The following is a 27786-nucleotide window of genomic DNA, read 5'->3' as shown; positions in this document are numbered from 1 at the left end:
TCTTCTGGATCTCAGATTGTCTATGATTTTGTACAATTTAGTGATGACTCCCTATGAACAAATGCCTAAAACTGAAATCCTTGGTATGGCTGCTCAGGGTCTGCCCTGTGCCCACCTTTGCAGCTCTTTGCCCCACATCTCCATAATCCACTGAGCCCAAGTCTAACAACCACAGGCACGTAAAGACAGTTAGTTCTTTTCCAAGTTTAAAGCTGTGTAAATATCATTGCCCCTCCTAGAATACTCTTTTTCACTCACTCCACTCAGTTAATTCTTACTCAATCTTTGAAAGTCCATTTCCTGAGACCTCCCTTCATCTTTCCAGGCACAGCAGGTACTGTTATAGGCCAAGTTACACTGGTCACATTGCCGATTTGTTACTGAACCCTCTGGTTCTCTGGACTGTGAGCCCCTGCAGGACAGCAGCATGTCATATTCCTAACATATATGTGAGTATGTATATATAGGTGTGTGAGTGTGTGTGTGTATAAAGATACACCCATCCTTCCCCAACACCATGATTGACACGTTCCATCAGCTTAATAATTGTGGGTGGAATATCCCAGTCTTCCCATATATTCAAATATCATGTCAGATAGCATGTCTTCCTCAGTCTGGTCACAGCAAGTTGTTCATGTGCACTATGTTCTAGAAAAAAAGAGATGTTAACACCTTCATTTACACCTTACTGCTATCCAATGTCTTCAGTTTATTTATTGTTCAGCTAATGAATGCATACAGAGATGAAGGCGTATTTTAGTGAGTAGTCTAAGACAATGTCGAGATGTGTGCCAACCTCTAAAAGTACATGCTCTGTACCATATCTGCACAGATTTTTTTTTGTTTGTCCTCCTCTTACCTATGCCAAAAATAATAATCTGAAGCACCACCTTCCCTCCTGACTATGCAAATAAGTCAGTCTTCATTACAGTTACATCAACGCATGGCACCTGGAATTCTTCAAGGAGGACAAGAGCTCATCTCTGTAGCTTTGGGATATCATATAATGGCAACTGGCACATTGTAAATGTACAATTTTGACTGATAAAAGAATCAACGGATAAACAAAGTTCTTGCCTTTTTTACTATCTTGAATAGGAAACAACAGGCCTACCTACTGTGAACTAACTATGATTACTGATGTGATTCCCCAAAACGTGTTGTCAAACTAAAGCACCTCCTAGAAACAGACCTGAAAAGCATACTAGAGTCTGGCCTCAATAAATATGTTAAGTATAGACTGTTTCCAATAATAGCTGAACTGCATTTATTATGCTTTTTTAAATTCAAAATATGGCTTATGCTTTTACTGTATACAACTTTAAAGATTAAAATTCAAATGTTAAATGATCTGTGAAATACTCCAGTCATTTTAACCCAAGGATTTTTGTCTTTTTTCCCTCTGACCACAGTCCAACTTGGGATAGATCAGGGGAGGATTATGTAGCTAAGACACTAAGATACTCTAAGACAGAGGAGAGGTGGGAACAGCAATAGGGCAGGAGGGGATGGGAAAGCCCAGGGTGTCTATTGAGTTTAAAGAGCATCAGTCCTACTTCCCAGGCAGCAAGGTCACAAAACAAACAACTAAGTTCCATATCAATAAACCTCAATGTTCTACTGATACCTCAAACTCTAAGACTTAACTCACTCTCTACCTTCCTACACCTCTATTCTAAACCAAAAATAATCCTTGCGTTCTTCCCCTCAAAAGTTGGAAGCCACCACTTGTCTACTAAGCAATCAAGAAATGCTGCAGTTGATCTGTTCAGTTCAGTTCCTTGAACTCTCCAGAATACACAGGCATTGTCTTAACTCAAGTCCTGTCACCAGGCATCTTTTCCCAAGGCCTTTGTTAGCGTCACTAGCCACATGTGATTTCCAGGCACATGCCATGCATCCAGCTGGAACTAAAATATGCTGTATTAGATCACACTATATCTAACTGATTTGATTTTTTTTAAAAGATACAAATATAACTCATCAATACTTTTATACTGGATATTTCTTGTTGAAATGATACTCAAATAATTCCATATTAAACCAGTATTCTAGAATATTCCACATTGGGTAAAATACATTATCATTAATTATGCTTATTTCTTTCTGCTCTTTTAGCGTGGCGACTAGACAGTTTTACACAGCCTGCACAGTTCACACCATGTACCCAGGGCAGTGCTGCTGCCTGGTTAGACCTGCTGGCCTCACCTCTGTGGACCCCTCTCATCCAACCACCTTCCTCAGAGCCCTGCTAGCTGATGAAGGTGACCTTTGGTCCTGAATCACTTGCAGCCATCAGGGACTTTTAGACAGAAGATAACCTCCTCCAACAAATATCCTTAAATATCATTCTTATCCTCAAACTCCTCAAGATTCTTTGTTACCTTACCTCTGAACATGTCACACATCCAGTGAATACCTATAAAATATATGTGCAACACACAGCGGATACAACAGAGAATATGATGGGTTCCTAGCTCATTCCATTTAAAACAGAATAGGTGACAAAGGACACTAGCAAAAGTACAGTCCCCACAGCAGTAAAAATAGTAAATAGCACAGCTTTAACCACTCTTTACTAGATGCTATTCTAGGCATTACACAGAACTTTTCACTTAATATTCTTAACAATGCCATTAGGTAAGTCAGAGATTGGTTCCCATTTTTTTTAAAGATTTATTTATGTTTATCGGAAAGTCAGATATACAGAGAAGAGGAGAGACAGAGAGGAAGAGCTTCTATCCGATGATTCATTCCCTAGGCAACTCCAACGGCTGGAGCTGTGTTGATCCCAAGCCAGGAGCCTACAGCCTCTTCCAGGTCTCCCACACAGGTGCAGGGTCCAAAGGTCTTGGGCTGTCCTCGACTACTTTTCCAGTCCATAAGCAGGGAGCTAGATGGGAAGTGGGACGGCTGGGATTAGAACCAGTGCCCATAAGGTGAGGACTTTAGCTGCTAGGCTAGTGTGCTGAGCCCATGGTTCCCATTTTAAAACGGAGAAAATTAAGGCCCAAAGAGCCACACAGCTCACTAACTGAAAGGAGCAGGGCTCCTGGGTCATACTCCTCAACACTGTATTGTGCAGCCCTCCACACTGAGCTGACAAGTGATCATCACCCAAGGAGCACAGTACTGTAAGCTCCACCCTTGCTGGAGGAGGGTACTGCAAAGGGACTTCTAAATGAATGCTGCATGTTTGGGGCCAAAAACTTTGATGTTAAAAGGCTGTGAAGAATAAAATCAGTTCACTTTGCCTGAGGAAGAGAAAAAGAGTTTATCTTTGATTCAGAACTTTCTGAGAGGACCTGCTCACAAATGTGAAGCTAAATGCACATGAAAAAGTGACACAAACTATGATATTGGAGCTTGATGACAAGAATGATTAAAAAAGGTGGAGCTTGGGGTTGGGCATTTAACCTAGCACTTAAGATACTCAGAAGAAGACTGTGCCCTACAACAAGGTTCCTGGGCTCTATTCCCACCTTCAACTCCTGGCTCTCCTTTCCTGCTAACACAGACCTTGAGAGGCAGTGGTGATTGCTCAACTGGGATCCTGCCATCCACAGGGAACACCTGGACAGATTTGCTAGGCCCAATCTCAGCTGTTGTGGACAATGCGGAGTGAACCAGCACTTAGACATGCTTGCTCGCTCGCTCGCTCACTCTCTTCTTTCAAGTAAGTGAATATATATTTAAAATAAAAAATAGGAAGTCAGTTCTCCAACCCAAAGATGGAGAAAGGAACACTTTAGTCCTCACCACTGACACTGATTAGCCCAGCCAAAGCCTCAGTAGTTTACCAAGGGGATTCCCAAGCATGCCAGGTTTCTAAAGAAACTTTCAGTCAGATGATCTCTACCAGTACCGGCCAAAGCCTTTTGAGGATCTTATCTACTTTGTTTGAGGTCTATATCTTTAAATGAATTCTACATCTGGATGCTAACAAGATTTCTAATTTACAAGGCTGTCAAATAGAAATGTTACAAACCACCAGCATGAGCACAGCCCCACAGTATGTTCAGCACATATACCAAGGGATATACAAGGGCAATTCAAAAAAGCATCAGAATTTTTGCCTGAGTATCTGAAGTAGCAGAGGGATAAATAATTTCACAGCTAAGCAAAGATGACATATTTGAGTCTATGGGGAAATTCATATTCACTATAAAGATGAAGTGTGACATTTTAAAGAAATGTTTGTCAATTCAAACACCATCACAAAACAAACTCTCCACACAAAGCCAGACTTATTTGTTTGCTTGCTTATTTTGTATTCACAGTAGGAAGGTGGGACACACAATGGCCCAAAAAACTTTGCAAATCTTTCCCAAGATTACTACAAACCAGGGAAGCTTACAAGGGTGTTCACATTTCTTTTTGTGTCTCAGTAGTAAATACAGCAAGGTACATAAAAGACGGTAGATGCTACGTTAAGTATCTCCTGAAGAACTGCAACCTCAAACTCAGAATTCTGTGATTTAAAAGGAACAAAAACAAATGAGCTGACTTTATTTGTTGTAGGCAAGCCAGTAAGAATACAGAATAGGTTAAGTTTAAAACTAAAATTGATAAGATTCAGTCCTCAGGTTACTCAAACTCCTGGCAGTATGTGACAATAAACACTGGATGGACAAATGGATGGATGGATGGATGGATGGATGGATGGAGGAAGGGAGGGAGAGAAAGACGGACAGAAGATCATACAAATGAACAAATCAACGACATTAACAGCCAACCGGGCTATCTTTCTCAACATCCCTATTTTTCACAATCTAGCTTTAAACAAGTTATTTCAACACGTGTTTGTCACTAAGAGACTCTTAAATCCCAAACTAGAGACTTCCTGAGAAGCACGCAAAGCATTTTCTACTTCCCTGGGCTGACCACAGGCAGACCTGTCTGAGAAGGGTTCACCTCTGCAAAGTAACAGAAACACTTCCCAGTTACTCAGTCCAAGGGTCCAGTTTAAAGTAAGATGTTCACTGTAAACCTCTCTTACCAAAAGGCAGTTTAAAAGTGACAGAAGCATGAGTCTGGCACAATGGCTCAGCGGCTAAATCCTCACCTTGCATGCATCGGAATCCCATATGGGCGCCAGTTTGTATCCCAGCTGCTCCACTTCCACTCAGCTCCCTGCTACTTGCCCGGGAAAGCAGCAGAGGATGGCCCAAAGCCTTGGGATCACACCCTGATGTAGGAGACCAGGAAGAAGCTTTGGAGCAGTTCAGCTCCAGCCATTGCAGCTAAGTACTTGGGGAGTGAACCAATGGACAAAAGATCTTTCTGTCTCTCCTCTCTGTAAATCTTTTCCATTAAAAACAAAGAGAAAGAAATCTTTAAAGGAAATCAAAACAGCCTATTTTTTAAAAAAAGTAACACAAGCAGACAGCATCAGAGCCTACAGATTCTTCAACACGAATCCTTCTGTCCCCTTCTCTTACAGGCACTAACTACCCTCTGTCCAGCTCAAGACGGGATCCAAGGGGACAGTGAAGCAAGTTAAGCCAACACCTGCAAAGCTGGCAATCCAGGTTTGAGTTCCAGCTGCTCTACTTCTCTGCTTATACAACGGGGAAAGCAGCAGCATATAGAGCAGATGGAGCTCCAGGCTCCTGGCTTTAGCCTGGCCCGATACCAGCCATCGCTGCCATTGGGGGAATGAACCAGCAAATGGAAGATTTGTCTCTTCATATAGCTGGACCTTTCAAAAAAAAAGAAAGAAATGCATCTTTTAAAAAGGAAAAGAATATAGGATCTGCAAATGAGAGCCAGCACCTCAATTTCACTTTACCTTCTGACTCCCAAAAAGAGGTTAGATTTTTTCCAAAAATTTATAAATTTGTAAAGAAACTTTGTAAATGAATTTTTCTGTAAACCAGAAAAAGTGGCCAAGAAAAGCACTTGTCTGGACTTGTAAGTTGAACTAGCTGCCTCTTTTCAAGGAACACTATTTTTACTTGAAAGAACAACTGAAAAACAAACCACAGTCGGTCGGATTCTGGTATTTGGCAGTACTTTTCTTGAAATAAACAAACTAAGCCTGTCACTTCAAGGGAACTGACAGTGTTTATGCTGAACAATAAGCTAGGAGCTTTCAAGCAAAAATCAAAATTTTGAAAACTAAGAACTTGAAAAAAATTTCCTAATCTTTCAAGAATTCTTGGTAGGCTGATATTGTACTTGTATTTTTTTTAAAACAGTATTATAGGGTCTGGTGTGACGGCTCAATGGCTAGATCCTTGCCTTGCAAGCATTAGGATCCCATATGGGCACTAGTTCATGTACCGGCTGCTTCACTTCCCTTCCAGATCCCTGCATGTGGCCGGGGAAAAGCAGTTGAGGATGGCCCAATGTCTTGGGACCCTGTACCCACATGGGAGTCCCGGGAAGAAATTCCTGGCTCCTGGCTTTGGATCAGCTCAGCTCAACTCTGGCCGTTGTGACCACTTGGAGAGTGAACCAGCAGGTTCTCAGTAAAATCTGCCTCAAATGTCACAGAAAACAATCCACATTTTTCTGGAAAAAAAATTAAAATGCTCCTTTTTTACAGCATCTTCTCCATGTGACAGCAGATCATGGTCATGTACCCCATTTAACACAACATATTGCAGCAGACCGAATCATGCAACAAACACAGGATCCAGCTGCCTCCTAACAGGCTGGACATTAAAAGTGGGCAAACACACTAGGCAGTGTTCCTCTCCTCTATACATTGCTGTTGAAAGCATTAATTTTTATTTTCAAAATGTTACTCATGCTAATGTAAGAGTTTATCAGGGTCCAGGGCAAGAGATGGCATGCCAATCCTCCACCTGCAGCACCAGCATCAAATATGGGCTTTGGATTAAGCCTTGGCTGTTCCACTTCCCATCCAGCTCCCTGTTGAAGGCCGGGGAGAGCAGCAGAAGACAGCTCAAGACTTTAGGACCCACGTGGGAGATCAGGAAGAAGCTCCTGGCTCCCAGCCCAGCTGTGATTGTTGTAGCCATTTGAAAACTGAACCAACAAATGAAGATCTCTCTCCCTCTCTGTGTAACAGACTTTTAAGTAAAATACATAAATTAAAAAAAAAAATTTACTATTGCTATCTTTAGTTAACAAAGTTTTACACATCAGCCTTAAATTCTGATGTGGTAAATAAATAGATAAAATCATCAAAATCAAAAGCTCTTTAGGATTCTCAATTTTTTAAAAAAATATTTATTTTTATTCAAAAGAAGATTTTGTTACAGAAAGAGAAGCTTAGGGAGATCCAGAGAGAGGTGTTTCATCCCCTGGTTCACTGCCCAAATGGCCATTATGGCCAGAGCTGAGCTGATCCAAAGCTGGGAATCAGGAGCTCCTCCAGGTTTCCCACAGAGGAATAAGGACCCAAGCCTTGGGACATTCTTCACTGTTTTCCCAGGCTAGAAACAGAGAGTTGGATCATAAGTGGATAAACTGGAACCAGAACTGACACCCATGCGGGATGTTGGCACGTGCACATACAGGATTAGCTTGATACGCTATGGCACTGGCTATAAGATTATTAATACTAAAGAGCATCAAGTTTGTGCAATCAAAGCACTTGGGGACTACCATGTTACACAACACACAGCTGTGAGAGAGGACAGTACTGTCACAAGTACTGTTGATGTGGACCAATGCATACCTGCCTCATAGAAGCAGCCTTACGCTCAAGTTTCATCTGATTATCTATGGTATTCTGGTATGTGTGTGTCAAAAGGGAAAAGTTCAAAATACACACTATCTGAACTGACACTGTCTTTTAACACTTAGTCTTTAATTCAATACTGTTTCCTTAATGAGTCCATTTGTGCAGTTACCTGGCTCTGGTTTCTAACTCACCTTGATGAAGGTGCTAGCAAATAACACTAGTCAACAATGCAACAATCCAGCCAGCGATGCATGCTTCTAAAAGCAGAGCATTGGTCTGAGTTCTAGCTGGCCTGCTTCCAATACAGCTCCCTGTGAAAGCACCGGAGAAACCAGAAAATGACCCAAGTTCTTGGGATTCTACACCACATGGTAGATCCAGATGGGGTTCCTGACACCCAGCTTCAGCCTGGACCAACCCGAGCCATTCAATTGCAGGCATCTGGGCATCTGGGCAGTGAATCGTTGCATGCAAGATGACTGGCTCTTCCTCGATCTCTTCCTGTCTCCCTCTCCTTTCCCTCTTGCTCTGCTTCCCCTTCTTTCATTTCCTTTTCAATTAAATTTTTTTAAAAAAAACAACCCACAGGACACCTAGTCTAGATTTTCCACCAAGATCAGCAACTGGTGGCCTTGCTCTAAAGTATGTAAACACTAAAACTACCTTCGCTGTGCACTAAAGTAGCTTTCACAGCTGTTGACACACATCAGAATCAACTAATGACCTTCAAAATATGGACGAAGCCAGCAGCTTAGGTATCTATGATTAGAAAATATCTGGGTGATCCTGGTATACAGCAGACATTAAGAATTAGTACTAAAATTTGTAACGAACCACCCTATGGGTCTTCCAACTAGGGTAAGTGAAAACAGGAGAACCCTGAAGAGTTTCCAAAGGACAGGGACACTTGGAATCATTTCCAGTTTCACAACAACTTCCTAAACGATTAAAAAATTCTTTTGAAGACAATATGTTTAGAGATTTCTACTCTATTAATTACAACTCCATGACACCAGATGTATGCTATCTGGTAAAGTGGTAGTCAGTCCAATATGGCTAATTAAGTTTAAATTAGCAAAAAGTTGTTAAGATTCAATTGCACTAGCCCCATTTCAACAGTTTACTAACCACAGTGGCTATGAGCTACTGTCTAGGGTGGCACAGATAACACTTCCATCATGCCATACAATTCCACCAGTCTGAGGGACTCTGGAACCCTGGCTCACTAAAAGGGAATTCCTTTCCAAGAAAAGTCCCAGATTTACCTACAGTCAATGGTATGGCCCCATTGCCAGCAAAGACAGAAATTTCTAAGAATGAAGGAATTCAACTTTGTAAACAGAATATTCACTTTACAATCCTCTTATCTGGTTTCCAAAACAGACAATCAAACAAGAGAAAAAGCTCTTCTCTCCAGCAAATAGATATGAAATCTGGTCCTTAAAATATTTTTACTGAAATTCATATACATTATATTAAGTATTTTGAAAGGAACATCTAGGGGCATTTAATATATTCACAATAATTTAGATTCTTGAAGACATAAATAATTTGTCAAATTATTTTAACTGTTGTTTTGTTTGAAGCAGGATTACTAGGTTGAAAAGCTACATGATACATCTAAGACATGTAATGCAATCCAAGGCATTTCAAACATTTTGTATGAAGTATCTGGAACTAAGACTTGTGATGAATAACTTTGAAAAATATCATTTACATCTTAAAATAAGATGATTATTACTTAAAATAGTATGCAATGTGTACAAATTGACTGACACACAGCAGATACGTGCCAGAAATTTAAAGATGAGCTGAATTAGTGTTACCTAAAGAACACAGTATCCTTCATTGTCTGGCAGGGCTAACGGACCAGAGGTACCCCTCAGCAAGAGAGGAAAGAGAACAAAAGCAGAAACATAAAGGTTACACTGGCTACCCACACAACAAACAACCCTGTGTTCTAGTTTTGCTTCTGTGCTGCGTCTTGTATATTCTAATAAGTTAACTAGTATGTCTTGTTCGGTTCCACCTGAGTGGTTACATAGGGAAGTCACTAATTTCAGTTCCTCAGTCTCACTAGCCAATTTCAAAGACCATTTAGTTGTTATTGGCTACCATACTGGGCAGAACAAATATGGAACATGTTCATCATGACAGAAAGTTCACTGACACTGAGTGTTCCATTATACATTTTGAATAAATAGTCATTATTAGTGTAACAAAGTACACACAAACCTTCTTTTATAAGTAAATAAATAAATAAATAAATACATAAATAAATAACTTGGATGGGCATTTGGAACCAAGTTTTAATACGCTGACTGGGATGTTCACACCCATACTCCAGTCTGGACCTGCCCAGGATGCTGCAGGCATTTGACAGCCAATCAGTGGTTGAATTTCTGTCCTGTCTCCTCACTTGTCCTTACATTGTTGGTCTCTCCTGCTCGCTCTGCCTCTACATAAGAAATATTCATAAGAAATAAGAGCTTTCTGACAAATTTAAAGGAGTAACTTTACTTTATACAGACATTATGTATAGATTATGTATAGATTATAGAATAAGGCAATACAGAAAAACACTATCCATATTTGGTAAGTATGTAACATCTGATGGCTATCAGATAACAAACAGGCTTTCCATTTATTTTGTTTTCAACCTTATTTTTCTTCAACACGTTTATATTTAAATGTTAAAATACATTAAAATATGAACATATATTTTTAAAATGTAGTGAAGATGATGATAAGGATGATAATGGGCGCAAGAGTCTTTTCCCTTATATTTAAATAACAGCAAAGAGCTAACTGCGCTCTTTTCAAAGGAACATCACTAGGGGCTCTAAACTCAATTCCAGCAAGTCTCTTCTAGTTCTTAAATTGCATAGTATGTTTAGTGAAGTCACACAAACAAGCTTTTACTTTGTTAAATGCAAATTTAAAATTACAGATGTTAACCTTAAAAATCCAGTGATCCACTTCACTTTTTAGTTCCCAGCACCTTCCTGTGTTTTCACGGCCTGCTACCCTTTTGTTGAGTGAATGGCTTCCTATTCAACGGCATTGTGGTGCACGATTTGGGAAGACTGCACTGCTTAGATCTTTCTGATTTCTTTTTTTTACCCTAATCTGAATTTTTCCCCATAAAAAGGAACTTCCGATGTTTCAAAGTGTGACAAACACAAAATGTAAGGGATTATTACAGTTTTATTTGGTAGCTAAATTAAAAATAGCCAAGAAGACCATTTACATTCATTTTGATTATATGAGGTTTACCTTTTGGAGACAATTTTTATTCATCGTATTAAGCAAGATCTCAACTTGATCTGTCACCTGAAATCTCTGAAAACTGATGGTTTTCACCTTGATTAAAATTAGGAAAAAATTAAATACTGAGAAAGCAGTTAATATTTTACCTCTAGTAAGACTGTAGAGATACAATTCAAAAGAAACACAGCAATGTGACAGTAATTTTTGTTCCCCTCCTCAAACAGAAAAACATGATTAACGTTTGTTTGTTTTATGGAGAACATGACTAATTGATTTTTAAAACGCTGATAATGTGCTGTTTGACAAAATAAGGATAAAGTCTTTTCAATGTAGGTACAAGGGTAGAAAATGAAGAAGAAAGCATTCCAAAATCTCATTTCAACAACCACTGTCACAGCAGTTATTATAAAAATACTTAACATTTATTGAGCACTTATCACACACCACACGCTGTGCTAAAAACTTTGCAGCCATTATCTTGCTTCATTCTCATAATAATTCTGTGCAATTGGTATAATTATTATTCTCAGGAAACAAAGGTTTAGAGGATTTAAGAAAGTATTCAAGATGACTAAATAAAAAATTGGAAGACCCGATGCAAATAGGGTTCAGTGCCTATGAAGCCTGAGGTCTTTACAACTCTACCTAGTGCTTCCCTAGCAACCTGTGCCAGCACAGAGGGAGGAACCTGACAGTACTTGCCAGTGGATGCCAAAAGAAAAGGCAGAGAAAGCAGTGCAGGAATTGCAGCACAGCATGCGGAGCCACTGTTTAAGATAACTGAGACACAGACTGAAGAGCGAATCAGCGGATATGTGGAAGATCTTTACCTTTGTGTGTCTATTGCCTTGCCTTTAAGTAAATGAAAAAAAAAAAAAAGGGAAAAAAAAGGCATGAGAAGACTTTTGGCCTACCAGTTAGCAACTAGTCAGGGTGCCTGCACCCCATAATGGCCTGCCGGAGTGGAGCTCTGGCTCTGCTTCTGATTCTAGTTTCCTGCTAAAATGTAGGAAGGCAGTGGCTCAAATAGCTGGCTCTGTGCCAGCCACAAGAAGCCACTTGGATTGTAAGGCTAGCTCACAGTTCTAGCTACAGTAGGTACAAGGGTAGAAAATGAAAAAGAAAGCATTCCAAAATCTCATTTCAACAACCACTGTCACAGCAGTTATTATTTTTATTTAGTCATCTTGGGAGTAAACCAGAGGATTGAAGCCCTCTATATCTGTCTCTCAAACTTTAAAAAAAAAAAATGTGAAACACTAAATGAAATATACTGATATTTCAGCGCTTAACCATTTATCTATTCCTCATTTCAGCATTTAACATGCCTCAAGTAAGTCAACATGAGAAGTTTATTAAACAAATCTTACAATTTCACACTTTTTGTTCTATTAATAAAGGGATGGCTAGTCTTCTTGAAGATTTACTTATTTTTATTTGAAAGGCAGATTTTAGAGAGAAAGACAGAAAGAGAGGTCTTCCACCTGATGGTTCACTCCCCAAGTGTCCACAATGGCCAGAGCTAAGCTAATCTAAAGCCAGGAACTTTCTCTGGGTGTCCTACATGGACACAGAGTCTCAAGGCCACAAGCAGAGAGCTGGATCAGAAGTGGAGCAGCCAGGACACGAATCAGTGCCCATATGGGATGTTGGTATCCCAGGGCACAGGATTAGACTGATACTCCACTGTGCTGGCTTCAAATGGGTAATCATTTACACACTGCTTTTTTTTTTTTAATCTTACCCATGTTACCCTAGCTTAAGGACCTTAATATGATCACTGGTTTTTAATTTTCTTTCAAAAACGAAAGCTGTAAGCTTTGCATTTGGTTAAGAATAGATCTTATCCTAGACTGAGCTAAGTCTTGAGCTAAGTCTTCTAACGCTGTCTCCAAATAAAACACACACCTTATTGATTCAGCGGTCAAGTCAGGCGAGATGCTGAGCACAGGGGATGCCAAAGCATCTTATCTGATGTAAAAAGGACCAGATTCTTGGCATGTCCCATTGTTTGGATGAACACATTTAAAGTGAAAAGAGAAGATATTCAAAGGAACAACTGACAAAACTGAAATACTACTCACTCATTAAATCATCAAGCAATTTCCCTAAACAACTGAGTTACCTTCTTAAACACAAGTTATGCTCCATGCATTTCAATAGCTTTCCTTCACAGAAATGCCTTTGTTGTATCTGCCAGCCCAAAATGGAGTCAGCTCAGTAATGGTGCAATTTAAAGCAAAGTCAGCACATCCACTTATTTATTGTCCCAGTTCCATTTCTCTTTGTGGCTACTTACAGATTAACTATAGATTTACAGCTATAGCTATAGAGAATGAGGAGTAACATTAAGACATTAAAACTAAGGTAAATTCTCCAAGTTCATTCTTCACTGTCCATTTTTGGCAACCCCCAAAGTAGTATTAAGGCTGGACTTTCTACAGACTGACAGGTATTCAGAAGCTTTCTTAAAATTAACAGTTGAAATGAACACATAACTCTAAATAACTCCATAATTACACACACAAAGAGAGAGAGAGAGAGAAAATTTTCAAGTTAACAAGCCACATGTGATAGCCTATTGGCTGAAATCCTTGTCTTGAGGATTCATGTCCCGGCTGCTCCACCTCCCATCCAGCTCCCTGCTTGTGGCCTGGAAAAACAGCACAGGACAGCCCAAAGCCTTGGGACCCTGCACCCATGTATGAGACCCAGAAGGAGTTCCCGACTTTGGACTGGCTCAGCTCCAGCTGTTACAACTTCTTGGAGAGTGCGCCTGCAGATGAAGATTTTTCTGTCTCTCCTTCTCTCTGTAAATCTGCCTTCCCAATAAAAATAAATAAATCTTTCAAAAGATAATAAAAGGAAAAAAATTGTTGAGTTTATCAATACATGACCTAACAGCTGAATTTTTAAACAGTCCTATAATCAATAAGAATGTTAAGTCTGTGTACTCCCAATACATCAAAGAGCACGTTGAGATGTGTTCCTTCAAAACCCAGCTTCAGGGCCCAGCGGCGTGGCCTAGCGGCTAAGGTCCTCGCCTTGAATGTGCCGGGATCCCATATGGTCACCGGTTCTAACCCCGGCAGCTCCACTTCCTCTCTATCTCTCCTCCTCTCTGTATATCTGACTTTGTAATAAGAAAAAAAAAAAACAGCTTCAGAAAAAGGATGAAATTTCTTGCTTAACACTACCACAGAAATGCACATTGCAACCTCTTAAACCTTTACACTGAGCAGCAGCTGACAAGAGACTTCACAGCTCACCAAATGCCAGCCCCAGATGAGATGTGAAGAGCAGCTAAGTGAAAACACCTCCATTCAAAAAACTCTCAACAAAGTTTCCCAGCATCACTACTTGCCCTTCCTCGATACTCAACTCTTAACATCATCACCAAAACAAACAAACCAAGAGCTCTTGGGGTAAGTCACTCCTGCTTATACCTTGAGACAACTGTGTTGCACAGTTAAGGGTAAAAATCCAGAAATTCTCCTGAAACCTGTGATACATAACTATTTAGAATCAGACATAGGAGGCAGTGGGAAACAGGCAAAACATACTTAAAGCAGATCAGAAACATTGTGCCCTTCTTTAAGGATCATCAAAATAGACATGTTTCCTTCAAATAACTGCCTTGCAGTGGTTAAAATCAGAGGGAAGGTTACGCCTTGCAGCCTTCCCTGACCACCGCTCTTACACTGGAAAGTGGCCAAGAGAAAAACAAGCAGGATGATGACTGTTCCTGTAACTATGTTGACTTTTTAAAATGGTGTCAATTCTTTGTCATTTTGTCAACTTCCTTTAAATTCTCTGCTACTACTTTTGCTCCCACTTCTGCTACAGCATGGAAAAGATAAGACTATTTAAGTAAGATTTTATCTGCCTGGATTTCCAAGAAGACTGTCTAAATGCATCTACGGCTAGCTGTTTGCCTGTATCTTTTTTTTTTTTTTCATACTAGGGGAAGAAAAAAAAATAAAACAAAATCTTACTCCTAGTGACACATCGTCACCTGCTCAAGTTTTACAAAGCAAAAGTACAAGTTTGGCAACAAAGGAAAAATGAAGGCCATCTTTCTGTGGTTACTTAGAGATTATCTACAGATTTACAGCAGTAACCACAGAGAATGGAGAATAACATTAAGATGTCAAGACTAAATTCTCTAGATTAGTTCCAGCAATGCCTTCCCCCCACTGTCCCCCAACCCATTTCACAATTCTCTTTTTTCTGTCAACTATGGTTCTGCAGCCCAGAGCCTGCCTTTCTGAATGAGTGCTAAAGGCAGGCAAGAGCAGCTAAGAACAAAGTGAAAGGGGAAAAAAATTAAGAGAGACCTGAATCATAATAAAAAAACAAAGGTTTTCTCTCTTACCTTTGCAGAACCAACGGAAACAATTTGACTAAAGACAGAAGTACTGAAAGGGTCTGAGTTGAGGGGAAAGAATAAACCACTAAAGGTATCAAACACAAATTGCAACTAAAATCTGGACAATAGTATTTCAGAGAAACATGGTATTTTCAGCCTTCTTGGAAAAATAAACAAGTAAAATCTCACTCTGATATCCTAGCTTTTCGTGTATTGATAGAGACCTCCAACATTCCCTCTAGTACTACACTCATTAATAATGAACTGTGGTGCTGCTTTCCTTGCTTTACAATTAGAGTGGCAACACTTTCCTTGAAATATGACTGTCATAATTAGACTAAGGAATTTTAGGTTTAGTTACAGGTGCATGAATTTATTGATCCTCTTAAGACTCCAAAGCAACTTACAGGAAAGAGTCTAACAAGAGGCTGTTCAATAGGGCAGCCACAGCCACATGCAACTACTGAACAGTGGGAATTCAGCTTGTCAGAACTGTGTATACTTCATACTAGATTTCAAATACTTATGTAAAGCACTTCATTAGTATTATTTTATATTTTAAAATCTTAAAATTTTATTTTTAATTATACTGATTATATGTAGGAAGAATATCTTGCATATGTTGACATAACTAAATGAGTTTCAGCTTTCTTCAAGATGTGTTTAAAATATATATGAATTATTTGAAGCTTTTATAAACCAACTAAATATTCCAAGAACATGGTGAGTATAAACCACCCCTCCAAAAAAAAAAAAAAAATCAACCCCACAATAGCCAAAATACTTTAAAAAAAAAATTCCCTCTCTACTTCCTTGGAGCCATTGTCTCTTCCCCACTTTCCACCATAAAACAGGAACTAAATATTTCTTTAATGGAGTTGAATGAAGGCAATCAAGACACAAGAAAAAGCAGTATCTAAAACGTTGAGTTCTAGGGGCCATTTAGTGCAGTATCAAGTTTCCACTGAGAAAGCCAACATCCACACCACAGTGACTGCTAGAGTCCCAGCCACTCTGCTTCTAATCCAAGCTCCTGTTAATGTGCTCCCTAGGAGCTAGCAGTAATGGCTCAAATACGTGCGTCCCTGCTGCACATGTGGGAGACTGTGATAAAGTTTTGGGTTCTCAGCTTCAGTTTGGTCCAGCCTTGGCTGTCTTTAGGCATTTGAGAAGTAAAACAGCAGACAGAAGATATCTCTCACTCTCATTCTGCCTTTCAAATAAAATGCAAATAAATAAATAAGAAGTAAAAAATGGCTTGATACAGGTGTCTAGCTTAGTGGTTAAGATGAATACAGCTCATCTCAGAGCATCTAGGTTTGAGTCCCACCTCCATACATTCCTCTAGCGTCCTACTAACACACACCTTGGGAAGACTCACACACTTGAGTCCCTGATTGAGTTTCCAGTTCCAGTCTTAGCCCAGCCCTGGCTCTTGCAGGTATCTGGGGAGTCAACTAGCAGATGAGAACTGTGTATGTCTCTCAAATAAACAAACACTTCAGCCATTGGGGAGTGAATCAAAGCATGGAAGATCTTTATTTCTATATTTCTTCTCCCCACCCTCTAACTCTGTATTTCAAACCAGCATATGTATATTAAAAAATTACTAAATTTTTATCACCTACAGTATCCCTAATGCTCACAGTAAACAACATTCCTTTCCAAAGAAAAGCAGTAGAAAAAGTAAGGCTATGCTGCAGGTCATGCATGCTTTCAGACCCTGAAGCAAAAGGACAGATAGCGTTTTTCCACTGCTTTAACGCCACACTTGATATTTTCTGCTTTAACCCACGGAAATCCTGACCTTGAAGATAAACCAACTAAGTTGAAGGAAAATGAAGAACGAAATACATTACATGTAGTACACACCAACCGAGGTAGTTGGAGGAAATACTGCAAAGCTTCCATCAAAAAGAACACACTGTTGAGAAGTGATTGACCCAACATGAACACTAGTGGCTGGGAGGCCGGCATCACCCAAAGCTGCAGGAAGAACATACAACAGTCACCAGCACAGCAGGAGGAGAGATTTTCTCTCTGTGAGCACAAGAGGGGTGCTCCATTCCCACAAGGCCAAACTAGGGAGCCTGTTTCTAAGGTGCACAAGGAAAAACCTCCAATATCTTAGGTGAAACCTGGTTCCTCTATTTCCTCATTTTCCCAACACAACTTCAGCAGTGTCAAAGTATGAGTGATGTCAAAGGTAGAAATGAGAGGCCAGTGCTATGGCACAATGCATTACACACCATGTGGGGCACCAGTGAGTGTGCCAGCTATTCCACTTCTGATCCTGCTCCTTCCCAATGTGGCTGGGAAAGCAGTGGAAGATGGCCTGGGTACTTGGTCTCCTTTACCCATGTGGGAAACCCAGAATAAAGCTCCCAGCCCCTGGCACACCCCAGCCACTGTGACCAAATGATGAGTGAATCAATGGATAGAAGATTGCTACTTCTCCTTTGTAACTCTGTCTTTCAAATAAATAAGATTTTTTAAAGATTTATTTTTATTGGAAAGCCAGATATACAGAGAAGAGGAGAGAGAGAGAGGAAGATCTTCCGTCCAATGGTTCACTCCCCAAGTGAGCGCAACAACAGCTGGAGCTGAGCCAATCTGAAGCCAGGAGCCAGGAGCTCTTTCGGGTCTCGCACGCAGGTGCAGGGTCCTAAGGCTTTGGGCCGTCCTCAACTGCTTTCCCAAGTCACAAGCTGGGAGCTGGATGGGAAGTGGGGCCGCCGGGATTAGAACCGGAGCCCATAAGGGATCCCGGCGTGTGCAAGGTAAGGACTTTAAGCACTACGCTATTGTGCTGGGGCCCAAATAAATAAGATTTTAGGAGGAAAATAAGTTAGAATGATACATCTAGTATCATAAATAAGGCATTTTCCTTTCTGATCACAACTTGCACATTTGATGCTTATGTTGCACGCCCACTGTTTTCCTTGAACTCACTTGTTGCAAATGACTCTGCTCATGCCTGGAATTCTGTTTCTACTGAGTAAACAGTCAACTTCAATACTTTGAATTCTGTCTCTACTTAAAATGTTCTTGGAGAGGGTTTCCACAGAAAAACTATTTGTAAAAATGTTTATACGTTGTGGAAAGCACAGTTTTGAAAACTTAACCACCAGTTCTTCTAGGTCTTTTGTTATTTGTTTATTCATTCATTCATTTGAAGGACACAAGTAGACACAGAGAGATCTTCCATTCACTGGTTCACTTCCCCAAATAGCCTCAACAGCTTGAGGCAGAAGCCAGGAATCAGGATCTTCATCTAGGTCTCCCACACAGGCGGGAGGGCCCCTGGCATGCAAGTCATCCTCCACAGCCCTCCCAGGAATATCTACAGAGAGCTGGATCACAAGTAGGACAGCACGGACAGACACTGGTGCCCACACAAGATGCCAGCTCTGCAGCTGGCAGCTTAATCTTCTACTCCACAATGCAAGCTCCTCTTGGGGATGCTTCACTTTTTTTAAGCATCTATTCTGCTTCTTGATGATTCTATTTCTGGACCAAACTAGAAAAGGGAAAACAAAAATGTACCTAAAAATATTTTATCAGAACTTTCCATTTGAGAGTGCAGTCCATGAATACTGGGACATCTATGTACACGCTGCAGCTTAATTTATTCAGAAACCTAAGAACTTGCCAGTAACCTGAAGGACAATACACTTAATCAATCTTTCTTTCTTCAGATAAACCCTTCAAATGAACAAAATGCCATATTCCATGCTTTCCTTTAGGGTTGTTCTCATCCAAGTTCACAGTACACAGACACCAGGTCCCACTGCTCTCTGTTCTCTTCACACCCCTGGGTGCTGCAGGATGTCCCACAGGGCAGAAAAGCTCCCAGTGTACCCAAGGACACAGGCGCAGGACCAGGAGCTTTCATCTCCCATACCTTGCTCCTTGCAATTCTAGTAACTTCAAACTCCTCCCACTTTTCTCATCCTTCACATCTCAGCAAAGATATCAATCACTACCATTTCCCCCAGTACAAGCTTTCCCATTCCCCAGCTCCATCTACCCTAAGACTGGGTCACCCACTGCTGGCATCTGCTATGTACTTTTCATAGCAGATTCTGCCCTGGCACTTTATTCCCAAAGTCCCAACAAAACTGTTCTTTCCCCCAGATAGGAAGCTATAGGGAACTTCAATATTTGATAAATGTTCCTGAAAACCAGGAAAACAAAGTCAAACCACTATGATATTTGACACTGAAATAAGGCAAGATTATGTTTAAGGATTTGCAAAACAGGCCATCTTGAACCATTACAGCAGCATAACATCTCTGAGTACCTATCACTTTAAGGTGTTACTGCCAACCTCACCCAAAACCCTTACTTCAGAGACAACAAAATTGATGCCCTGAGGCTAAATGACTTGCCCCAAGTCAACAGGTAGGCAATCATTTAGTGGTACTTCCACTCAAAAGCTACGACTCCAAAGCCTCGACCTAGGATCTCGGAAGGTCTGTGAGGTCACAACTATTCCTACACGACACCGAAATGTTATTTGCCTTTCATGTTCATTCCCTGTGAACAGACAGTGGACATTTCCAGAAGTTCCTGACTTACACACAGCATTCAGAAGCAGATACGAGAATCTAACACTTGAGAAGACAAAACAATCTCATCAGCTTTTTGATTTATTTTCCATTTACAATTTTTTCTTTATATTAGCATATAATGATTATTTTAACAAATCAATATTTTCAACTTTCCTCGGTCTAAATTCCTGAGGTAGTAAATATCTATTCATATAACCCCCATAAACACAAGTTATTTGGACTCGCCAGTGATTTCTCAGAACACACAGGGATCTGAAATGAACAAGTTTAAGTGCCACCATTCTAACCAGCTATTGCTAAGGAAATGGAAGCCAGAGCTTCCGCTTCCCTGTAAATCTCATCAGTAAAAGGCTGGAGCTTCCACTAAAGACTATGTTCACAAAGCAAAATGAACAGTTTTAAGTGTTTCGATTCAATGAACTTTGGCCTTTTATTGAGTTTTCCCTTTGCTGGCTGTTTGATAGGAGCTCAACGTGGTGGGCATTTGGCAGCGCAGCGAGGATGCCACTGCAGAGTACGTGCACGCCGTAGAGGGCCTGGCTTCAGTCTCAGCTGCTCTGCTCCCAGTCAGGCTTCCTGTTCATGCACAAGCTGGGAGGTAACAGATGATGCCCTGCCACCCAGGAAACACACCTGGATGGGGTTCCAAGTTCCCAGCTTGCGCCTGGACCAGCCCTTGCTGTTACAGGGATTTCGGGAATAACTCAGCAGTTGGATGGTCTGTCCGTCTCTTTCATTACTAAAAAGAAATTCTTAATTTAAAAAAAATGTTAAGTTTATCTTTAAAGATATAAGTGTTCTGAGGCCACTGCTGTGGCACAGTGAGTTAAGCTACTGTCTGCATTGCTGTAGCTCACATGGGCTTTCAGTTACCTTTTAATGCACCTAGGAAAACAGTGAAAGATGGCCCAAATTTTTAGGCCCCTGCATCCACATGGGAGATTCGGAAGACTCTCCTGACTCCCAGCTTCAGATCAGCGTCGTCCAGGCCACAGTGGCCATTTGGGGACCTCTCTCAATCTTGCTTTCTCTGTAACTGTGCATGTAGACGACCTCTCTCAGTCTCTTTCTCTATCTGTAAATCTAACTTTTAAATAAATAAATAAATCTTAAAACACAACTTGGGTTTCAGAACCTAAGACAAAAAACATATCTTCTATTTCTTTAGAAATTTAAGAAAATAACAGTAAGTATGCCTATCTGAATGTGACAAAACACTTAGAAAACTTACATGGGTATTTCAACCTATTCTAGCAGTTCCCATTAGCTAGCAAAGTTTGGAGTCAGCATTTTGTCATATATGAAAAATAAGGCAATTTTAATAGCATAAAAAAATCATTGGCTAGGTAGATCCACTAGAGTACAGTGTACGTCGTTTTTAGGAGAAAGAGGAGACACTTTCAGCGTGTTGGCATGCTGAGTTACCCATGTCATCCTCCTTGCACACTGGACAACGTGGATGAAAGGGAGGAGACAGCTGCACAGATCACAGCCAATATTCCCTAACTGAGGTTGTGGTCCATATTTAACCTGTTCCTTCAAAAACAAAATAAATGCTTCACTCTCCAAGGTAGCCACCCTTTCGGGTTTTCCCAGGGCTCCCACAGGGAACTACGGCATGGTATCCCAGAGCACAGGCTGCAAGTTCACACCCAACCTCTGGAAGGGCAGTGGAGACTTCTGTACCCTCAAACCCCATGAGGCCTGGGGAAAGCCACGGTGCTCATCCTGCTCATCAACTGCACTAGTCCTCAGGAGAACAGAGGAGATGTTGGAATGTCAACTGGGAGAACCTACTGCTCTGGAAAATCCCTTCTTAGCGAGGAACTTCCAAGGAATACAAAAAGAGAAATTCCTGTAAATTAAGTCACAATTTTTTCATGGCACCACTCAGTCTGTTCTCAGGAGGGACGTTCCTCCTGAGGTGAACATAAAAGAACCAAATCCACACGCAATGTCCAGACCACCTCTCCGGCAGCACCTGCACAGCCGACCAGCCTCTTTGCCTTTCCCACCACTCCCAGCAAGCCCTGAGGACGGCCTGGGCCAAAGGTCCCAGAAGTCCTTTCCCAAGAACCTAAACACGTGTTCCACTTCTCCCCTGGACCCAGAGCTCTCCTACTGCCTTTGAGAGCTAACTTCCGGATTCTCTGAGAATACACAAGTGTGTCAACAGTTATCTACCTAACTTGCCCACCTTCATGTCCCCAGGCAAGGTTGAGACTGAAACCTCAGAATCTCTACACTGAACTATTTCACTGAGATGCCCCAGGGACACTGTTCTCTCAACCCCTTCTGCTCCCAACAGCTGTTCCCACGCCTAAACCATGCCTGCCAGTGTAGACAACAGGTTCACACTTCACACTTCAACTACTGCTCCCCTACCTATCCTGTAGGCTGACAGAATGCAAGACTCCAACATCTGGTCCTGACCAATACTTTCCAAATGGAAGCCTGTCTTGCATCTCTTTTCTGTGCAGCAAGATCAACTGTAACATGTGTGTAGAAAAATCACGTAAGCCACCAGTAACGTCTTCCAGGACTGTGGTCAGCAGACGGTTCAAATAGCTGGGTCCCAGTCACCCACAGGGGAGACCTGGATTGAATTTTCAGCTCCCTGCTTTGCCACAGCCGAGCTCCAGCTGTTACAGGCATTTGCAGCAAGGAACCCATGGATGGGCACCCCATATCTATCTATCTATCTATCTATCTATCTATCTATCTATCTATCTATCTATCTCCTTTTAATGTTTAAAGGAAAAACACTATGCCTACAGCTCTAAAATTATTCACTGTGCCATGCCAAACCAAATATGCAATCTTAGCAAATGATCAACACATACTCTTGAATAGCACTCAGAACAACTTGTATATATGAAAAGCAATTTCAGTGTCCACGGATCTGGAGTACAAACACCAAAACTTACAATGGGATAGTATCTTTGAGAATGCTACCACTTAAAAGTTAATCTATATTCTTTTTTTAAAAAAGATTTATTTATTATTTTTATTACAAAGTCAGATATACAGAGAAGAGGAGAGAGAGAGAGGAAGATCTTCCGTCCGATGATTCACTCCCCAAGTGACCACAATGGCCGGTGCACGCCGATCTGAAGCTGGGAGCCAGGAACCTCTTCCGCGTCTCTCACGCGGGTGCAGGGTCCCAAAGCTTTGGGCCATCCTCAACTGCTTTCCCAGGCCACAAGCAGGGAGCTGGGTGGGAAGTGGAGCTGCCGGGATTAAAATCGGTGCCCACATGGGATCCCGGTGCGTTCAAGGCGAGGACTTTAGCCGCTAGGCCACACCGCCGGGCCCAAAACTTAATTTATACCCTTATAAGCTTTGATGGATAACAAAAAATTCAGTTTACAAAAAAAAAAAAAAATAAAAGACAACTCCTTCAGTACTCTGTACTGATATCAAACTCTTCCTGTAGACTACTGTGTATTGCGATTTTTTCCTACGGTCTGCAACTTAAACTCACAGTTTATGTTTCAAACATTCAGCAGATGACAAAATGAGTAGTACATAAGAATGAATACTACAACTCCCCCAAGAGAAAAAAAAAAGCATAATATGAAAGGAGAGATATAGCAGACTACCACAAACATCTAACACTTTGCTAGAAACCAAACTTCCATTATGCTTTTAAAAGAAGGTAGGTAGGGAGAGAAACAAGAAAATAAAAACCACTTGTCTGATGTGTATTCTGAGTCCACTGTGGGCGGGGACCCAGTTTCAGGGAACTATCATCCAACTAGATCCTTAATATCTAGCATAACTCGTGGGACGGGAGAATTCAAGAATTCTAGAATGAATGAATAAATGCATAAGCACATAAGTGAATGAATATAAAGAAAGGGAATAACAGGGGAAAATGAGATCCTGAGGCAGCCTACGAGACGAAAGCGAAGCTACTCATAATGAATAAGACTTCTCATGAAGGTTCAAGGAAATTCTTTCAGATGATGTCAGCCATGCTGAATTTTACAGTGCAGTGAGGGCAGTTCAGTGTCCCCTTACCTGATGCACAGGCACTTTCTGCGGGGTGTTCTGGGGTGACGGGTGGAGCTGTGCCCAAGGCTGGTGATGAGGGTGAGGGGGTGAAGACTGGTGGTGCAAGCCTGGGTGGGGCTGCAGCGGAGGACAGGTGGGCAGCTGCTGAAAAGACGGCTGCTGACCAGGATGTTGTTGGCCAGATATCAGTCGTTCCTGGATTGCTTGTGGATCTGCAAGGCCAACACCAGGACAACCATTTGGTCTCATGTGCCCGGCCAACTCCCTCGGTGCCGCGGACATGCCCATAAATGAACGAGACTGTTGCATGTTTCTGGGGCCCATATTCCTCTGTCCGATTCCCATGGCACCAGGGGGCTGGTGAGACGACTGAGGGTGGGGCATATTTGGATAACTGCCAACTTCCATTGGTATCCCAGCACTTCCGGGCCTGACTTGCGGAGGTGGAGTGCCTGCTGGATTACTCATTGCTTTCATGGGTGACATGGGAGGTGGAGAGGCATAAGTTCCCTGAGGCTGTGAAGGATGCATAGTTTGTGTGTTCATTTGGTTAAGTGAGCCACTGGGGTGGATGGGCTGCTGGTGCATTAGTCCTTGACCACTGTTTGATGGGAATCCTACAGCATTGGGGTATCTAGGTACTGATTGATTCATTGGAGTATTATTTGTAAGGCCTAAATTTTGATTCATCCCTGTATTGTTAACTAATCCCTGATTTAGGTTACTGTAAGGATATCGAGAATACTGCCCTGAGTTGTTTATAGTAGGAGAGGGGACTGTCTGGCTCCGAGAACTAAAGTTAAGGGTTTGTGGCCGAACAGTCCCTTGTTGAGGAGGATTTGGGGAGAATCTGGGACTGTGGGCAACGGATTCTCCATGGAGAGCAGTAGGGGGGTGGTGATGGAACTGTTGCACCGAGTGACGCAAAGAAGGTGCCAAGTTGGGACTCTGCTGGGGCACGTGGGACAAGTGGCCAGGTCCTGAGGTGGCAATGAAAGGATTTCCCTGATTAAGGCCCTCTTGACCTTGGGAAAACTGGCTCATCCTCTGTTGTGGCTGCCCATGCTGCTGCATGGAAAAATCCCCACGTGCCAGGTAGCTGCCCATTTGCTGCATGTGCTGAGGGTGGCCCTGTGCAGGCGGTCCCGACGGAGCCGTCTGCGGCGGCTGCGGCTGTGGCTGCTGCTGCTGCTGCTGGTAGGGGGCTCGGATCTGGTCTGGTACCTGAACAGCCCGGGGGCCCCACATGGAGCCACTGTCCACAAAAGACTGCCCGTGCCTTTCATTCTGCATGCCAGGGTAGACTCCCATCTGACCGCCGCCACTGCCCCCATGGGGCACCTGAGGAACGGCAGGGGTGTGGTACTGCGAGTGCGGAGACGCCAGTCCGTTCCCAGGGGCATTGGTCATCATTCTGTTAGGCTGATCCATCAGATGCATCTTTTGCTGTTCATACTGATTATAGTGATCAAAATGGGTCAACTTGGTTTGATTCTGATTAGTGGAGGGGTGATGAAGGGATGGCTGTAAGGAGGCAAAGCCTTGGTCTATCGGCATTTGCTGACCCATGGGATTTACAGGATTTTCGGGGTAACCACATTCTCCAAGACCTTCCAGGCCTTCGCTGAAAATATTCCCATCCTCGCCAAAAAGACTCATCATTCCTGGATCTGCCATCGTCTTCCAACACACAGCTCCTCCAAACCACAGCTCAGGAGCTTGTCTGTGCTTCACTTCACTGAGGTGTTCGTCCTCAAAGCCTTTAATCCTTAACTAATCTTCTTCATGTCATTCCATATTTCCTTAATTCTCTTGGACCCTGCAGTGTCAGGCAGTCTGGATATAGGTCCTAGAAGGCAGTGGGAGGAGGGGCGGAGGAAGAAAGAAAACAAAGAATTAGGAACAAATGATAAAAACGGCCTGTATTTTACACATTTGAATTTGGTTCCCATCAACAATACTAATCTAGCCCCCTTGCTGGGCTGTATTTTATAAATCTAGTTCACTTTAAGAGAAACTCATTAGCTTCTACCAGAAGCATTATTATGATCGGTTACTTAGAAAGCAAGCAAAACACTAACCTTAACCTTAAATTAATCCATTCACTACACTTCCTAGCGTTCCATTCTTGGATGGAACAGAACAAAAGAACACAACATGAAGCAGCAGCAGCTGCCACAGCAGGCAAGCAGATGTATGAATATAGTCAAGCAGCCCATCTGCTGAACTAAAGCCCTGGAAATGCTCTGGTTACCAACAGCCCGCCCTTAACCTTATTCCCCTGAGCAGTGTAATCAGATGAGCAGCAGAGCACCGAGGACTGTGAAAAGCTCAACTTAGTTAAATTGACTAGAGGATTATACAAATACCAAAATCAGTCATTTCGTACAAATTAGATATTTACAACCCACATAGAACCATGTAACAGCAACAGAGGCATCTGACGAGGAGGTGCCATAATGAGGGTGAAAAGCAAGCTTGAGGATCATATAATAAATTCATAACTTCATTACGCTTAATGGCAGAAATACACAAGATTCAGAAAGAGACTAAAAGAAAATCTTTCGTTCTCCTAGAGGACCAATTTCTCTCATGGCTCCGGGCCCACCACACTTCCGATCTGTGCTGCCGGCAGAAGCAGCCCAATCACCAGGCTCATTATTCACCCACAGGCGTGCTGGGCTCTGGTGATGGACCAGGAGCCCATGTGACCACTCAGAGAAACTCTTGCTGGATGCACACTTGCACACAGTGACTATTCTCATTAGTGGAAGCACAGAACTGTCCCCCAACCCAACGAGGCCAAAATATTTTAACTCTCAGTGCTGCCTTAAGCCCTTGCGGAGAAAATCCAGGCCCCTTACCAGGTGGACAGAAAGTGAGCTGGTGCCCTCAGCATCCTAGGGGTTCCCACTCCATATTGCACTCAAACTCCTCCTAACAGACTGTGAGTCAGATTAAATAACCAATGTGGAGAGGGCCAGAACAATCCAAGTGTGTTTGTAGGGTGCTAATGAAATCAACCATCTATCTAATAAAGAACTAATTCACAGGGGCAGAAACGCCTGAAATCTTAGACATCCTTGGAATTCAACTCATTTTCTTCTTCTTTTGTAAGCATATTAAGTATTGTGTGAAACTAGCCCACTTAAAAAAAATCTTGTTGAAGAACTTCCAAAGTAATGTTATAAACAGGCTCAGTCATAAATTCCACTGACACTTCCATAGGAGCACAGGCTAACCAACACTGCTGAGGACTTAGCAGTGAGGCAGACACAAACTCCCTCTCTGCTTGCCCTCTTCTAACATCTTCCTAACAAGGGGGCCGTTTTGCTTACAGAAAATGTAAACAGCATCCCTGTTCACTGTCAGGACTACAGCCCTAACACCTGAGAGGGTCCCCAGGTCTGCAGTTTCCAGGTGACAGCTGTCAGCTGGAGCCAGAGGTCTCCTCACTCCGCTGCTAACTGCCATGAATTTTCTGATCTACTTCCTCCAAATACAGAGGTCAGATGGATGAAAATAAGATGGGCATGAAAGCCGTCTTACTAAAAACATGCTGCTTTACTACTCAACTGCTCAAAAATCCAAACTGAAGAAGTAGAAATCTCCAGAGCCAAAGACAACAAATATCTATAAATAAAATTCACTCCTACAAAGCCTAAGGAGTCACTCCTAATGTATTCGTTTCATTCTGACCTTCAAGGGAACAAATACTGGAATGGACATGACAGTAGCTTAAACTAGCCAAAATAACTCATCAACATAAACTTTCAAATCACCTTAAAGAAAATAATGCCTGCTTATATGTCCTGGGTGGCCTTGTTTTATAGCAAATGGGCCTCATTTTCCAGGACCACCAAGTGTCACAGCAGGAAATGACAGTGGCTGAATAGGGC

At 41.9% G+C, this 27786-nt stretch overlaps 1 protein-coding gene across 4 annotated transcripts in view; it reads right to left on the bottom strand.

The window, feature by feature from the left end:
• The window catches only part of CHD7 (chromodomain helicase DNA binding protein 7), a 197209-nt gene that overhangs the window by 99790 nt on the left and 69633 nt on the right, over positions 1-27786 (bottom strand). For all 4 annotated transcript variants that reach the window (XM_058668655.1, XM_058668658.1, XM_058668657.1 and 1 more), the window contains exon 2: positions 23894-25736. In XM_058668655.1, the coding sequence (XP_058524638.1) occupies positions 23894-25564 (1671 nt within the window). In that variant the 5' untranslated portion in view covers positions 25565-25736. The remainder of the gene's footprint in view (positions 1-23893; positions 25737-27786) is intronic.

The sequence above is a fragment of the Ochotona princeps genome, chromosome 9, assembly GCF_030435755.1.
Source record: "Ochotona princeps isolate mOchPri1 chromosome 9, mOchPri1.hap1, whole genome shotgun sequence".
Lineage (NCBI taxonomy): Eukaryota > Metazoa > Chordata > Mammalia > Lagomorpha > Ochotonidae > Ochotona > Ochotona princeps.
This window is presented reverse-complemented; position numbering and strand designations above follow the sequence as displayed.